Source organism: Uloborus diversus, chromosome 8 (genome assembly GCF_026930045.1).
Source record: "Uloborus diversus isolate 005 chromosome 8, Udiv.v.3.1, whole genome shotgun sequence".
Classification (NCBI taxonomy): Eukaryota; Metazoa; Arthropoda; class Arachnida; order Araneae; family Uloboridae; genus Uloborus; species Uloborus diversus.
Window position 1 is genome coordinate 4904863 of NC_072738.1, and position 18035 is coordinate 4922897.

The 18035-nt window shown below is 35.5% G+C and overlaps 1 protein-coding gene across 1 annotated transcript; it reads right to left on the reverse strand.

Annotated features, from left to right (window-relative positions):
• Positions 1–9584: 9584 nt before the first annotated feature.
• LOC129227884 (zinc finger protein 271-like) lies at positions 9585–14351 on the reverse strand. The gene is made up of 2 exons (XM_054862503.1): positions 14341–14351; positions 9585–10752 (listed from the first exon to the last, which is right to left on the reverse strand). Exons 1-2 carry the CDS (start codon positions 14349–14351, stop codon positions 9585–9587), a joined length of 1179 nt encoding a protein of 392 aa, XP_054718478.1.
• Between the last annotated feature and the right edge of the window lie 3684 nt (positions 14352–18035).

The following is an 18035-nucleotide window of genomic DNA, read 5'->3' on the forward strand; positions in this document are numbered from 1 at the left end:
ATTTTTACTCTAATAAATAATTTTACTTATTTATTTTGGTAATATATTTTTCGTGAGTTGAGTTCTTTGCTTAAGTTAGAGTTTGATTTGTATTTAATAAAAGACTGTTGCAGAATGCAGAAAAGTTAATTTTCCATTAATAATTTTTAAATGTTGTATTTTGGTCATCTTTAAACGACATGGTTAAGGTATAATATTTTAAAATTTGTAATTCTCCCTCCCTTCTTATCTTGGGCGAGGGTTAAGGGTTGGGGGTAAATAAACCTTGCTAGCTTGAAGATTACATAAAAACACTTAAAATGTTATATGTTTTTCATTAATACTGCTCATTACTGTCTGAAAAATGCTGGCAGCCCTGCAATAACCCTACAGAAGGGTATTATTCAAAAATGCAGTTGCAAATGTTGTTTGCAAGGGAGGCAAAGGCATTATTTTGCCTAGTACACTTGAGAAGATGTTGATTATTGTGAAAACTTGATGGGTAACGCCCTATTCTTTTGGAAGACAACAATTTTTCCAAAAATCTACATCGTTATCAATGTTAAGTTTTTTTTATTTTCGTACCAAATAAGTGAAAATAAGCATGAATATAAGTTAAAAGTAGAACCTAATTTTTTAAAAATATATTGTAATATCCCGTACATTGTTTTCAAAGTAGAGGTAGTATAGCTATGACCAAGGGCAGATTTACAGTCAATTAAAGGGGGTGGCGTTTGAAAATCGTAAAAGCCACCCCCCTCCCCTCCACATCCGTCACGTTGGGAGGAGGTCATGGAGTCATTTGCTCTCCCCTCCCCCTAAAGCTTTGAAAAACTATTAATTTTACATGTAAGTGAGCGTGGTTTTTGCTATGCAAAATACGATGCTTTTAATATTTTTTTTTTTACAACGTGAACATTTTTTCGGACATGGGACTGGATCATAGGAGTGAGTCCTATATTCTGGTTTTATGCCGAAAATAAGTGAAAACATTGTAAAACAAGCCCCATGGAAAAAAAATAGGTTTTAATGATTTTATTTTTTTTTAATATTTTAGGCGGAATAGCCCTATGAGTCTCCCAACTTGCTCCAAATATTCATGCTTTTGCACTTAACACCTCTCTAGTCCCTCAGAAGAGGGTTAATGGCTAATATAACGCTCCCCTTCACTCAAAATAAAAATAATGGCAATAAAAATGTCGAAAACTGAAAAAAATTGGCGACATTTCCAAAAAGTGGGACCTATAGGGGGTAAATGGCAGTCATATTTGGGTTCAAGTGGTCATTTTACATAACAATCAGCAATAATTATTTTTAAAGGTTTTTTTTTTTTTTTTTTTTTTTTTTTTTTTTTTGCTGTGCAGTGTTATTAAAGTTTTAAAAAAAACGAGGGAAGGGATTAAAATTAAAAAGTGGGTAAGCTTTTCATCCTCAATTACACTAATGTCTAAAACTAATTTAAAGCAAATTAATTGATTGAAATAGTAGCAATTGCAAGTAATTTCTGCGATTCATGCTACTGTTTTCAAAAAATGAAGGTAACGGAGGGGGCGGTCACCCCCACCGCCCCCCTAGTAAATCCCCAGTGGCTATGACCTTGGCAATGTCAAATTCATTTTGAGCAGATCAGTGAAAAAGGAACGTGTTAGCGGCGTGGATTTGAATAGGAATACTTTCGCAAAATTACTGCAAAAGTAACCCAACTAAACTTACTGTTAATTAATTATCCTTCTCTAATATCCCAAAAAGAAGTCACTCTGCCAAGGTCATGGCTCAAATTATCAAAGCCACACGATGCCTAAATACTAATTATACATCATATATTTCAAATACTGTAGAAGCACTTATTTTCGTGAGCAGTAATTTTCGCGAAAGTGAAGATATCGGTGATTTTGCGAGCTGAAATTTTTGCGAATGTCACAGTAACAGAACCGAAAGCGGAATTTTTGTAGAAAATTGAAACATTTCGTGAGGCTTAAATTTTTGCAATAACGACAGGCCCGCTTTAAAAAAATAAGTACTTTTGCTCGCTTGGCTAAATAAGTGCACAAAATAACAACCTATTTAGTTTAGGGCATTCAAGTTCCGCAAAATGGAATTAATCAATTAATGGAAAATGGATAACACTCGAAACTAGATCAGAGTAATCTATGAGAACAAGATTAAAAAATACTAATAATTTTTAACGTGCAAGTTTTCATTTTTGGTTTTTCCTTCAAGTTAAATCATTTACTGATTATGTCAATAAAATTAATTATTAAAAATGAATATTTAAGAGACAAAAATTGATTAACATTATTATCTTAATTAAGCTATCTTAGATTATAGAAGAGCATCTAGTGCCAGATGGGGACGCAAGACGGGGCCCTTGCGCCAGGCGGCTAAGTTTTCCTACTTCTCTATTTTTTTTTTTCATTGAAGTTCATTGTCAAAACTTGGAAGGATTATGGGACGAGCGGCATTGATAGCATTTACTTATAACATTGGAAAAAATAGCGATGAATGAAGCTTGCTAGAAGTTTCCATAACGTGCTAAGTCTTACAGGGTTTGATTAAGATATTGGGTTGGAAGACACTGTTGTCAAATCTTGCAATTTTAGCCTTTGATTAAAGCAATTTGATGGCCCCTAAAAAGCAGGGCCCTTTGGCCACGGCCTGGTTGGCCCTGGTCTATTCAATAATCAGACCAAGTCTTAAGACTCGTTGAAAAAGTAAAAAAATCAATATGCGGAGAATATTGAAATTTGTTATTTTTTTTTTTTTTTGAAAATATTAAAAATATATATACAGACTCAATATACATTACCCAGAGGAGTTATAAACATTGGTAGAGCACCATCCAAATCTGGATGGTGCTCTACCAATCCAGATAGCTGAATGTTTTGCCATGCTTTTGCAGCTGCAAGAACAAAAGTTGTTCTACCGATGCTTATGGCTTCAAGATAACAGTGTATAAAACAAACAATCAACCCTAACTACGCGTAACATGCTATTGAAAGTGACAGGGGAGTACGCAAAATTTCGGACTACTCTTTTCACTACATTTTCTTTAAGATTGGAACAATTTCTCTTTCCTTCGCACTTAAAAGAAAATCTACACCTTACCTAAGTTCTGTACCTCAGAGCCAGAAGGACGTAAGTCCAAAAATTACGACTTTCTGTTTATTAGTGCATTGTATGTAGCAACGGCTTATCCTGCATCGAGCTATGTGAACGTAATTCTTTAAAAAAGAAAAAATCCTTTTCGATAATTTACCAGAGTTCCCATTCTTTTCATGTGCCAGAAAAAAAAAATTTTTTCCTCTACTGCAAAATTATCATTACGTTCCTCTGACTCTGAGGCACAGAGTAGAGCCGCTATATAGACAGGCCAACGCATCAGCTTAAGTTTAGCCATTTTGGATCGAATTTTTCATTGTTGCGCTGCTAGGGTTACCACAGCAAAGTTTCGGATTTCGCCGAATTTTTCGAAAATAATATTTTATTTAATAAACAATTCACGTGACGCTAATAATTGCTCACAGTGAACAATCACCAAACGCGATAACTTGCCAGAAAAAAACAACCACTCAAACACGCGCTCCGATCCAAAATGGCTAATCTTAAGCTGATGCGTCGGCTCGTATATATAAGGGCCTTAGCACAGAGTTTTAACTGAGAAAAACTTTCTTGAACAGCAATTTTGTATCATGTGAAAGTATGTCAGTAAGATACAAGTATTGTATCGTATCAATGTGTACGGATTCCGCTAGAGTACTTCCTGAAAGAATATTTTTTTCTGTACACCGAGAAATAAAATGACCGACAAACATGGTGCATTGCTATGAACCGGGTTGAAAAGAAAAATCCCTGTAAAAGTAAGTTTTCACTTTTTTTCCAATGTAAATTATTCAATGTGCAACGTACATTAGGATATTTTAATTGATATCAATAAATTTTTAACATAACAAGAATTAAAAATTAATATACAAAAAAAAAAAAAAAAAAGCTCATGATGCTAATCATGTTTTAACTTATCTTTGGGGGCATCAGGCCAGGTAGTCTAAGCGGTCGCGTCTCACAATTGAGGCGGTGAGTTCAAAACAACACAGTCAAAGAAACTATCTTTGACAATGTAATAGCATTCAATTAAAATAATAAAGAAATCATAATGCAGAATAAAACTAGTATGTTGTGGCCATCACGAAACTTTCTTCTATATTTTTCTTTTTTTTTTTCTGATCCCTCCCCATGCTTGACAATATGCAATATTCCCAACAAAAACAAAATTACACATGCAAAAACTAGAAAAAAAAATCAACACCTCTTTTAGCGATTGGCGTCAAAATTGAACCCAAGCCTGTTTACATATGGATTAACATATATTCCAAATTTCAACCAGAACGTAGTATTACTTCTTGAGATAGGGCACTCACAATGGGAAAAAAGAACGGGCGATTGCGCTACTCCCTTTTTAGCTGTTGACACCAAAATGAAATCAGCTCTTATACCCACTAAGGGCTACTTGCCGATAAATTTTTCTTTCATTCCGTTCATTATTTCTTGAGATACAGCAGTCACAATTGACGACAAAAAACGTTCTATAGCTCAATCCCCGTTTGAGTTATTGACATCAAAATTGAATCAGCACCTGCTCCTGTTAGGGGCAACATATGGACCAAATTTTGTTTGATTCCGCCAGTTACTTCCTGAGGAATAGCAAGCACGCGTAACTCAAAAAACGTCCCATTGCTCCACCCCCCTTGGAGGAATTCGCGCCAAAAACCAATGGGCACAAGTTCACATAGGGGCACATATGTGTACCAAATTTCGTTCAATTTCATACGGTAGTTTTTGCTGTAGAGCGGCCACAAAAAACTGGTCACACACAGACGTGACACACATACACACACACACACAGAAACACAGACATTTTCCAAAAATAGTCGAAATGGACTCGGCACATCTCAAAACGTTCGAATCCGTCAAAATTCGAAAATTTGCACGAATCCAATACTTTCTTCTTATATTAGATATAGAAGAAAGTAAAAATCATATCAAAAGTATAAAACATATTATAATGCTACTTTCTTATTGCAAAGTAGAAGTAAAATTATTTTTATATTTTAATTAAATTGTTTTGAAAATTGATCAACTCAAAAAAGTACAATTAAAATTGGATCGAATAACCACAATAAGTGGTTGTGAACACAAGTATATGTTTTGACCGAATAGCGAAAAGTCTTAATCTATTAGTTACTCTTTCCATGTGAATTCTGACTGCTGCAATTTGCTTTAGTTATTGAACTTCTTCTGTAGACAAGACTTCATTTTGTGAGACAGAAGGAGGACATGTGGAATTAGATTGCATTAATTGCAATAAATGGTATATATTCTTAAAACTACGATCTGGTTATTACGTCTAACTGTGGAAACAACATCTGTTATAAGTAGTCATTGTTTTCCATAATACCAGCATCTGTGGTAAGTAAATCATAATCCTGAGAAATTAGTTCACCGTTCCATTAGTTATGTAATATTCCCACTAGGTCAAAATTTGGTTTACAAAATTCTATGATTTTTCGATCGAAATTTCAAATCCAGCCATAATACTTTGGGCATTGTAAAAAAAAAAAAAAAAAAAAAAAAAAAAAATCCTGCGAAATGCTGTTGGCAAACTTAGTTTAATGCTTCTTGGGATCTGAAGGACAAATAATAAAGTTCTGTAGAATTCCAGCTAGGTTAAAGTTTCTTAGAAAAGGTGAGAAACACTATTAGGAGACATAAAAAAAAATATGCCATTCATCTGTTTCTTTCATCCTGATATTTTTGGTTGGTCATGACACTTAGCACTGATGATTTTTAATTTTTGGATAAAAATTCGATTAGAAACTTATTTTGATTAGGAATCCCTAAAACATGAACTATTTCTGCTACACTACTTTCATCATGCATGATTGTAAGAGCAATTTATCATCCCTGACATCTTCGGGTTCAGAATCAAATGAGTCATTACGTCGCTATCTTCATCGTTAAATTCACCATATGTTGTATTAAGAGGACAATTTGATAAATTAATTGAATACTCCCGCACTTCAATCACTGTTTGGAAAGCTTTAGCTTGTTGATCTGGAGAGGCAGTGCAACCCAAATCAGTACTGATGATGTTAGTTGACTTGTAGCTTTGACTTGACAAGCTTGTCAAAGTTACTTGCTAGGTCTTCAGCTGAGCATATGGATGACATCCATGATTGTCAATGGTTCTTGCATTTGGTGACATCTCAACACATTTTTTAAAAATGTCTTCAACAGTTTCTATTTGTTGCCTCTTAACTGCTCGTAGGGTAGATTTTGCTGGAAGTTTAAACCACTGGCAAGTAAATAAGACGCAGTTCCTTTCGTCAACCTCAATTTTACACCTTTCAGTTAGTTGAAGTAGGAGAAACTTTTCTGATCCATTCTCAGGCTGAAATAAATGAAAACGCAATACGTAAAGTGTAGAGAGATAGGATATACTTTTACACTCTACTGCGCAAGTTTTGAACTAAATAAAAGAAATTATAATTTCATTTCGAAACTCCGCTGAAAAGCAAAGGCACGAACTATTTAAGAGTTCACGACGAGTTCTCCATAAGCGTACAAAAAAGGCGTTATTGCCAAAATTCGATTTGAATTCATTCGGTTGCAAAAAAAAATTCTCTTGGAGCTCAACAGTACTCTATAAAGTCACAGCTGGAATGACTTTATGGGGTGCTATCGTATACGAAACATGGTCACCCCTATTTTGTAGTAAGTTACCGCCCCAAAAGCCAGGGCTGAGGCAGAAATACTTAAAATACACCGCCAGCTCAGTTATTAAATCCGAGGACTGCAGTTTCGTTCTTTTTAGCACTCATCAGCCCGGAATAGGAATCACATGAGCTGGAGGTGAAAAACCCCTTAAGGCATCTTGGTTTGCTAATTCTGCATTAGCTACCAGTTTGTTTGGCTCTCATGGCTCCCTTAAGAGGTTTTTCATCTCCAGCTCATGTGATTCCTATTCCGGGCTGATGAGTGCTAAAAAGCATGAAACTGCGGTCCTCGGATGGAATAACTGAGCTGGCGGTGTATTTTAAGTATGTTCACCCTTAATGTACCAAGCACCACCCAAAATGCTTAATGCACCCACAGCACCATGACAGCCTAACGGTACGTTTGAGTCATACTTCAGTCACATGGGTTGACCATAGGCGTCCATATGCAAAATTTTGAGTGGGGGCTCAGATATTTTCCACATGGTTTAGCAGGACATTTTCCCTATGAAAACCGATTTCAGTACAGATTAGAGTTATTAAAATTTGACATTTTTAATAACTTATTCATTAACGGCTGGAGAAGAAATGTTCTTACATTTTTGCAAAGAAAAAAGCACTAAAAACAAAGAAGTTCTAACTTCTAACGGGGAGGTGGCTTGAACCCCCACTTGCCCCCCCCCCCCATATAGGCGCCCATGGTGTTGGCACTTATGGCGGGGCTCGGAAGAGTCGTTTCACTGCTCTTAATTACCTATGTACAACCTGTAAGGAAATAAAAATTCTGTGAGCATGAAATATCATTTATTTGGTAGCAATTATTACAAAATAAAGACACTGGAGTAAGTTGCACAACATAGCCATTTTCTTGTTAGTAATCTATCATAGCTCTCGCTGTCACCAGTACAAAAAAAGTCGTTAATCGAATCTGATACAAGAACAAAATTTCTTGCCAGAATACATTCTTCAGTGTGTCGACTGGTATTGGATGTGTAAAAAAAAAAAAAAAAATCGGTTTGGTTTGATGAGAAAACATTTTTCAGCAAAATTCACACGTGTGTAGATTTAATCAGTGCGGATTCTCAAAAGGTTTTTCAAGCCAAAAACGGTGGAAAATGCTTTCGACATACAGCGGTCACATGCATGAGGCTAAATGCCTTCATGAACTCTAAAATGATTCGTTAATTCAAAACTAAATGTTTTTGATACGAATTTACTTGGATGTGGCTTTCCACCAGAAATGCGTCTTGGACGATTGTTTTTCTCTTTTAAGCTAACAGCATTAGAAAAATGTTTCCGAACAATAATCATACGAATATCATCAGCAAAGCTTTTCTCTGAAAAACAAGGAAATAGTTTCGTAAAATATTCACACAAATACGGTTTTAACGTAAAAGCGGTTTTAGGTCAGTGTGTACTTCATACGGCTTTTTGAGGCTGAAGATCGACAGGAGTTCATAACAACAAATGAGTAACGCTTTTCACCAGAACGAACTGTGAAATGTTTCTTTCAACGTAATGCGTTAGAAAATACATTTAAAAACTACTCACACGAATAGTCTTTTGCCAGCGTGGGTTCTCATGTGTCGTTTAAGCTTGAACTATTTGAAAATGCCTTTGAACAATACTCACACGAATAGAGCCTTTCACCAGTATGAACCATAGACTAATAATAAGAATAGACCGAGCTATGGCAACCCTTTTGCTGCTCATAAACCGAACCATGTGACTAGTGGATATCCTAGCAACAACGGGCGTTGATCGTAGCAGACGATCAACGCCCGCGAGAAATAAAATAAATAGAATTGATGGAACACGGAAGAATGATCTTTTATGGAGTACGGTTTTTAAATTTGTTATTCTAAGTTGAAAATATTTTGTTAATATAGTGAGCTTTTTGTTTAGATAGTATTGTGCATTTTCTTTAATCAATTTCAATAACTCTCTAAGCAATTAAAGATGCAAGCGCCCAAAAAGAATCGGCAAACGGTAAGATTTTTACCTACAATTTCAATTTAAGATACCGATTCGTACATTTTTGCGTGAACGCAAAACGTTTACGCCATTCCGTTCACGCCAACGCTGACGTAGCAGTTCCAAATGAAATAAAAGTTACTGAAAACTATGATCATAAACTGATTACTAATGTCAAAATAATGCATAACTAAAAGAAAAATCAATCTCTGCACCTGGAAAAAAATTATAATGAAAACACATTACGTCTTAAGATACATGTCGAGTGCCAAACTATAGATAATGTTGCCATCTAGCAACCATGCTGCCAAAGTTTTCGCCAAGCCTCCCACCAGTCACATGATGTATCCATGAACCAATTTTTTCATTAGCAAGTCTGGGAAAGCTCGGTCTACCCTTATCATTAGTCTATTGTATGAACTATCAAATGGGGCAGTTAGAAGCAAAGAGATGCAAATGGACATTTTCAAGTTTTGAGTAAAGCGCGTTTAAAGATAACATCCTAGGTAGGCTTTCATTGATTTTTTTTTTCTAAATCAAGCTGCATAGCAGCAACTACCAGGGCTACTAGTACCATCTCTTGCCCCAAGACAGAGGAGAGGTTCACTTACCATTTGCACTGGTTAGCTCCAAATTTTAATTCTGCGACTTACATCCCTTGGCTTCTCACTGTCTCAAATGTCTCTGCAATATTAAATCCCAACAAAATGACTCTGAACAATATTGACACATCTATGGCTTCTCAACTGTATGAACTTTTAAATGTCGCTTTAAATTGAAAGCAGAAGAAAATGCTTTTGAGCAATATTCACACAAATAGGGTTTTTCATTAGTATGGACTCTTATATGTTTCTTAAAATTTTAATTGTTAGAGAATCTCTTCGAACAATATTCACACGAATAGGGCTTTTCGCCAGTATGGACTCTTAAATGTTGCTTTAATTCTGAGGAACTAGAGAATGCCTTTAAGCAACATTCACACGAATAGGGTTTTTCACCAGTATGGACTCTTGAATGTTGCTTTAAAAGTGTAGAATTAGAAAATACCTTTGAGCAAGTTTCACACGAATAGGGCTTTTCGCCAGTATGGACTCTTAAATGTTTCTTTAAACCTGAAGAATTAGAAAATGCCTTCAAACAATATTCACACGAATAGGGCTTTTCACCAGTATGGACTCTTAAATGTTGCTTCAACTCTGAGGAACTAGAAAATGCTTTTGAGCAACATTCACACGAATAGGGTTTTTCACCAGTATGGACTCTTAAATGTTTCTTTAAACCTGAAGAATTAGAAAATGCCTTCAAACAATATTCACACGAATAGGGCTTTTCACCAGTATGGACTCTTAAATGTTGCTTCAACTCTGAGGAACTAGAAAATGCTTTTGAGCAACATTCACACGAATAGGGTTTTTCACCAGTATGGACACTGGAATGTTGCTTTAAAAGTGTAGAATTAGAAAATACCTTTGAGCAAGTTTCACACGAATAGAGCTTTTCGCCAGTATGGACTCTTAAATGTTTCTTTAAACCTGAAGAATTAGAAAATGCCTTCAAACAATATTCACACGAATAGGGCTTTTCGCCAGTATGAATTGTTAAATGCCGCCTTAAAGAGAAAGCAATAGAAAATGCCTTCAAACAATATTCACACACAAAGGGCTTTTCACCAGAATGGCTTCTTGAATGTTGCTTTAAAACTGTAGAATTAGAAAATGCCTTCAAACAATATTCACACGAATAGGGCTTTTCACCAGTATGGACTCTTAAATGTTGCTTCAACTCTGAGGAACTAGAAAATGCTTTTGAGCAACATTCACACGAATAGGGTTTTTCACCAGTATGGACTCTGGAATGTTGCTTTAAAAGTGTAGAATTAGAAAATACCTTTGAGCAAGTTTCACACGAATAGAGCTTTTCGCCAGTATGGACTCTTAAATGTTTCTTTAAACCTGAAGAATTAGAAAATGCCTTCAAACAATATTCACACGAATAGGGCTTTTCGCCAGTATGAATTGTTAAATGCCGCCTTAAAGAGAAAGCAATAGAAAATGCCTTCAAACAATATTCACACACAAAGGGCTTTTCACCAGAATGGACTCTTGAATGTTGCTTTAAAACTGTAGAATTAGAAAATGTCTTTAAGCAACATTCACACGAATAGGGTTTTTCACCAGTATGGACCCTTGAATGTTGCTTTAAAACTGTAGAATTAGAAAATACCTTTGAGCAAGTTTCACACGAATAGAGCTTTTCGCCAGTATGAACTGTTAAATGCCGCCTTAAAGAGAAAGCAATAGAAAATGCCTTCAAACAATATTTACACACAAAGGGCTTTTCACCAGAATGGACTCTTAAATGTCGCGTTAAAGAGGCAGAACCAGAAAATGCCTTCAAACAATATTCACACGAGTAGGATTTTTTGCTAATATGGACTCTTAAATGTGACTTTAAACGTGAGGCGTTAGAAAAGGCCTTCAAACAATATTCACATGAATAGGGGATTTCTCCAGCTTGGCCTTTTAAATTTGTTTCTAAAAGTGAAGGGCGAGGAGTTGATTTTGAATATATTTCACATGAGGGGGTCTTTTCGACTGTTAGAACTTCGAAATGTCTCTGTAAGTCTGGACCGTCTGAAAATGTTTCAGAACAACCTTCACATGAATAATTTTGTTCACCAATCCCGATTCTCAAATTATGTGTCATTGCGGATAGGTATTTTAAAAAAAATTACAAGAAAATAGTTTTTTTACTTTGATAGACGGAATAATTTCTTTTCATTCATAAGCAGTTTCACTGTCCTTTTCATCAGAGAAGGCAATACATGGCGTTTCTCGAATAAACTGATTTTGTTGATACAAAAATCTAGCTTACATGCAGTGTGCTTCTGGCTTGCATAGCTGCAAAAAAAAGTGCACTTTTATCTCTTTGTGTGCGTCTGCGCTTGAATTTATTAAATAAAAGAAGGTGTAAATGAATATCTTATAACGAAATCAACAAATTTTTCAGGGGCGCACGTAGACGTATTGCGTATAAAATCTCCTTCTTTAATTTTTGACACCGCTTCATTCACTGAAGAAGAAAGAATATCAGTCTATGCTGCCAAGTGATTCCTTCAGTTTAGTGGAGTGAACTTAAACTCTTAATCTTTAATGTTGTTACTGAACATCTTTTCATTTCCTTAAAACCTTCTTATCCTTTCAACTTAAAGTGAGTCAATGCTCAGCAAATTTAATGTTAACCATGCTTGTCAAATCAAAGGGAAGAGAAATAAAGATCACAGCAAGAATAGATTTTGGGTTCATAGAATTGGTATCATAACTTAATTCCTTGATAAAATTTTGCAGAAATGAAATGTTTCGTGTCACAGACTAAGCCTTCTTTTGATTCGTAGCACTGGTAGACGAAACATATGTAATTCTTCTGATTATCAATGTCTTTGTTCATGAACACTTTCTTTGGTCCGAAGAGAGATGACATGAATAACATGAACAGTTCAAAATCAAATGATTGCTTCGGGTGTTACTTTCGTACACCACCGCTTTGTTCAACAGCGGGGTAAAATAAAAGACATGAGCAACAAAATAAACTAACGTTCATAACAGAATGCTTGCTAATGGCAGTTTTGCTGTACCTTCTTAAACATATAACTCACAGATACTTTTGAACAATGAGCGTTCTGACAAAAGGTTCTTTCAAGGATTATTTTGCAGAACTGATTTTCCTCTAAACAACAATAATCACGTCATGGATTTTAAAGTTTGGCTCGTACGTTCCGAAATGAGACGGTTGTTGAATATGCAATGCAATTTTCTGCTGAAGTTGATTGGATTAGCTGAGTTATGTACCTCAGCCCTTTACTTTAAGTCTCATCCTTAAAAGTTGGAAACATTTCAAGTGGGCTACATTTCTTCGAAAGTTTACTTTGATGAAATTCCCTAGAGGAACGTGTATACAGAGGTATCCATCAGTAGTCAACGGCTGTCATCACACATGTTGAATTCCAATGTCATATCGTCCAGATAGGCGCTAAAATGAAATGGAGAGGATTAGGAATAGTACTAACTGAAAAATCGCAACTTCAAACACAAAGGATATTATGATCATGGTCATATTACCATTACCATCAATCATATGATGGTAATGGTAATATGACGCTGGAAAAACATTTTCCTAACTGATTCCCTAGTTAACCTTCAAAAATTTTACTAGTTTTATACTCGTACTTATCACATAGCTAAAAAGCACAAAATTTACTGCCATGTTATTCCGAGATCACTATGAAAATAGTGAATACTTAAGTACAGTAAACTTCCGTTTATCCACGGAACTGGGTTGCACAAGTGCCGCAGATAATAAAAAACGCGGATAAACCGCAAAAAAAAAAAAAAAAAAGACTAAACAGGTAAAAACTGTTCTTTTTCAATAACTTGACTGTATTGATGCATAATGTTTTCTACAAATAGTTAAAATATATACAGTACAGTATACATGTTTTGTATTTTTGCACAACAGAACTTAATATCAATAAAGAACTAGAGTATGCATGATGCAGAAAGCCCAATAAATAATTAAATAAGCAAATAAATAAATAAAGCATAAACAACACCAAGTTTAAATTTATACAATTTTTCGACCCCCCCCCCCCAAAAAAAAAGACTGATTAGTATCTGCTTTTTGCTGCGAAAATACACGTTTCTGACAGGAGTTGACTGTAGCACACTTCGTCCAAAGGTGGTAATGGGGCTCAAGTCTCAAGTAAATTTTATGAAGACTAAAATTTTCGGAAACTATGAGGAAGCTCGACTCCCCTACCCCTCATTAAAAAAAAATAACTCTTCAAATACGCACACAAAAATCATTGAAGAAAACCATTTCAAAAGTTTTTCTTTTTTAATAATTTTTCAGTTTTAGAATGTGCTGCTAGCCCAAAATTTTCGGAAATGTCAGATCACAAAAATCCTCGACTTCGTCATATAAGCGTCGTAAAATGATTTTAAGCGTTGTGACAACCATTTCAAAACGTTTACGAAACGTCATTTGTGCTACTTGGGAATGAATCAATGAATAGTTGATGCATTTCGACCATAAACTCTCCTTCAGAAGGAGAGTTCATACATAAACTCTCCTATATAGTTCATACATAAACTCTCCTTCAGAAGGAGAGTTTATGTATGAAAGGCAATAACTATTCCTCCATTCCCAAGTAGCACAAACAAAAGAAACAAGCGTCGGTTACTGTTTTTTCAAACTTTGTGTTGGGTAAGGTCACCAGTAACAGAGAAGGGTCCAGTAACAGACCGTCAGACACTCGGATTTAAATAATAAGCCTTTTAGGCAGCTAAAACTGACGCTGCTGTGACCCATGAATACGGTACAACCATTTAGTGTTATCAGAGTGAATTTCATGAGCCAGTTGGTATTTACAAGGCAGTGGTGACAGGTTATGAACAGCCACTAAGAGGCCAGCTGGTGTTCCATGTTGATTTGAATTCAATAAGGCTATAGATTTCAAAACAAAGAACTTTTGCATATTTGGAAAAGAAAACGGGAATTTTGTCTATGACTCACATCCAGTCTGTTACTGGATCTGGTGGATGGAGGTGTGAATTCTCACCTCCGTAGCATGTCAGACCCCTGGTGTGACTGTTTATGTTGCTTAATAACTTGTTTAATTAAAAGTATGTATTTATTTATTTATTATTTCCTTCACAAATATCTCAAACATTAATTGTTCAAGTATATTTAGTTTTTTAACATTGTTCTAGTTCGTTTTAGTAGAATAAGAAATTACGTCAAACAATAAATTCTCACCTCCGTTACCCAAACACAAAATGCCATTTCTCATTAACAGATGGCAGTAATGACATCACATTTTATTTCCCATGATACAAGGGAGTTGTTTATTTTCCACCCCTTGTTTATTTTCAGCCATGACGAAGTTGTGAGAAGTTTTGCTGAAAAACGAGAAGATAGATTTTGTGTTAAAAACCAAGTATGGTTATTGGGAATTTTCACCTCCGTGAACTAGAATTTCAGAGATGTAACTCACTGTAAAAAAAAAGAAGTGCATATGTTTTCATATGCTTTACATGTGCAGATTGTACCAACGAAGAAATAATTTCTTTCCCTGAAAAATGTGTCCATTAGGCCTACATTAAAGGAAAATTTCTCACCTCCGTGACAGATCTTATCAATGTCATTATTTCTGAGCTGAAAATAAATGATGGAGGGGAAATACATCAATTTTAGACAGCCTACCAAATTTATAAATTACCAGTGTATTCTCAAATTTTCTAATTTGGAAATATACTATTTTTTAACATAAATTTCAACTAAGTGGATAAGCCGTACGAAAGTTTAAGTCGTACTTTATTTAAGGGAGCTCAATATTAGATTCACACTAATAATTGAAATAGCTCATTGTTTGCACAATTAACGAAATTACTTCTTTTATATTAAATTGGCATCTATTTTCAAACACTAAAAGTTATTTCCTTTATTTATTTATTTATTTTTTGTAAGGTATTTATTTATTTATTTTAGTAAAATAATTAGAATTTGGCTGAGCTATTGTTTATGGTTACTTCTACTAAGTGACATTTTCATGTGAGAATGAAAAAAAAAAAAAGGTTTTGAAATTGAAAAATATTTTCTTTCAAAAGTTACACATTCTGGAGAATGACCCACAAAAGTCATCCTACACCACGAATGAGGATAGACCCCTTTAAACGACTCATTCGAATGTCTGGAACTGTTTTTAAACGTACCAGTACTAATGAATACCGTCTGTCTGAATCGTCCAGATTAATACCGTTTTGTCTGAAAACAGCTACACCATATCATGGTGTGGACTGGAAGCTGGCTAACATAACGCTGTTCTTCCAAAAAGGGTCTAAAGATAATGCTGGGAATTATAGACCTGTAAGTCTGACTTCAGTGTAAGATTTTCGAAACTTTAATCAAAATTAAGATTATGAATTTCTTAGAGACTCAGACTAATAGTTTGCTGACTGGTTTGCGGTATGGTTTCAGAAAAGGTAAGGTGTACTACTAATATATAACATTTCTACGACAAGGTTACCTCAGCTTTAGATAACAAAAAGTGTGCGGATGTTGTTTATATTGATTTTCAAAATGCTTTTGACAAGGTACCGGATGTTGCTCGTCTCAGCAAACTAGCTGATATAGGAATAGGAAGAAAAACTTTACTTTGGGTAAGAAATTGGCTCACTGGAAGGAAGCAAAGAGTGGTTGTGAGGGGAAATCATTTTAAATGGAGTGATGTTTTAAGCGGGGTTCCTCAGGGATCAGTTTTAGGGCCTCTTTTGTTTATTATTCAGTAAGGTACCGCCCTATAGCCAGGGCTTAGGCAGAAATACATGAAATACATCGCCAGCTCAGTCAATTCCAGCCGAGGACTGCAGTTTCGTGCTTATTAGCACTCATCAGCCCGGCATAGGAGAGGCCGAGCAAGAGGTGGAAAACCTCTTAAGGAAGCCAAGAGTGCCAAACAAACTGGTAGCTAATGCAGAATTAGCACTGACCAGACGAGTGACCGAAACAATGGTTCGGTTCAACTCGAATATTGAAGGCAAGGCAGGTATATTCAGTAAGGTACCGCCCTATAGCCAGGGCTAAGGCAGAAATACATGAAATACACCTTGAGCTCAGTCACTCCTATGCCGGGCTGATGAGTGCTAATAAGCACGAAACTGCAGTCCACATTTAAAGAAGTTGTGGCTTTACCCGTACAGAAATACATTTCGTCACACATTCATCGGTTCAGGTCCATGTCCGCTGATCTGCATTATTAACGATCCGGCACATCACTAGTCCTATAATAGATTTTTTACCAACTTACTCCACCATTGAGTGAAGCCATAGGTTATGTTGTAAAGACTAGTAAAACACATCAGGAAAAACGAAAGAAAATCACACAAAATAAAGTATAAAATTTATTTATTTTCAAATAAGCTATACACTTTGAACACTATTTACACGAATGCGTATTTAAGCTTGAGTGCACACTGATACGTCCATTAAAAGGTAGAGGAAACAGTCAAACAAAATAAACGTCTTGCCAGTAAGAAATAAAAGGCAATGTCAGGCAGATTTTACACTAATTCTAAAATTGGTTTAATCGGCGAAATCTGTTCAAACTTGCATAGTCACAGAACGAAGTTATCAAGACACTAGAATGCATGCTGCTTGATCCGCAAGGCAAATACAAGCTGGCAATATAAGGGTATTTGGCAGTTTAATTTGCCACATCATAGTGAAATTGGTGGTTTCCGCAGCCAAGTGGTCGTATCTCCTTAGGGCCGTTTCCATGGACACTTACGACCCCGAAAAAATCTTGCTTTTCACCGCATTCCGGATATTAGCGGGTTTTATGTGGAATCTTTCTACTCCTGCTTGCTTCGGTGAAAGCGGTGTTTTTATCCGGAATGCATTACGCGGGGGGGACAATGGGAGAACCTCTTTTTACATGGAAACGGGGAATTTTTCAATCCGGTTTTTTGCGGAGCTAGAGCGGGGACTTACCGGGTCGGAAAGTAAGTTGTGAACGCGGCTCTTGTGTACTCTGCACAGAAAGTCGTGGGTCCGATTCTCGGTCGTCGTGGGTTCCTTGGGTGAGGTTTCCTTTCTTTGTGCTGTAACCTTTCTTGGGTTGTCTTGCTTGTTAAAAAATAAAAATGTAGAAAATTGATCATACATGGAGACGAGGTGTTTAGCGCAGTCCCTTTCAAATTAAGTGGTGAACGCTCTGCTATAAGATTTAGAAAAAAAAAAACAGAGTGAAACTAAATTATACTTGTTGAAGTGAAACTAAATTATACTTTTTGAAGTGAAACTAAATTATACTTGTTGAACTAAGTTTACGCACTGTCACTTAGGTTGTTTCTCTCGCCGAATGGTAGCAGTGGAAATCACCTTCTTGTGGGACAAGCGTAAAATAACTAATATATATATATATATATATATATATATATATATATATATATATATATATATATATATATATATATATATATATATATATATATATATATATATATATAAGAGGGTTTTAATTTTATTGCTACTCCACGTGCAAACTTCATCGATTGATTTTTCATGGCTTAACTGTCATAAGCTTAAGTTAATTCGTTGGTTGTTATTTACTCAAATATCAAATTACTTTTAATCACAGCACAATTTGCTGGATGACCAATGGTACGATTTGATACAGAAATATTATTGTGGTTGATGTAAAAAACTATGGCAATTATACCGTTAGAGAGAAAGACAACAAAGTATTTCGTTTCT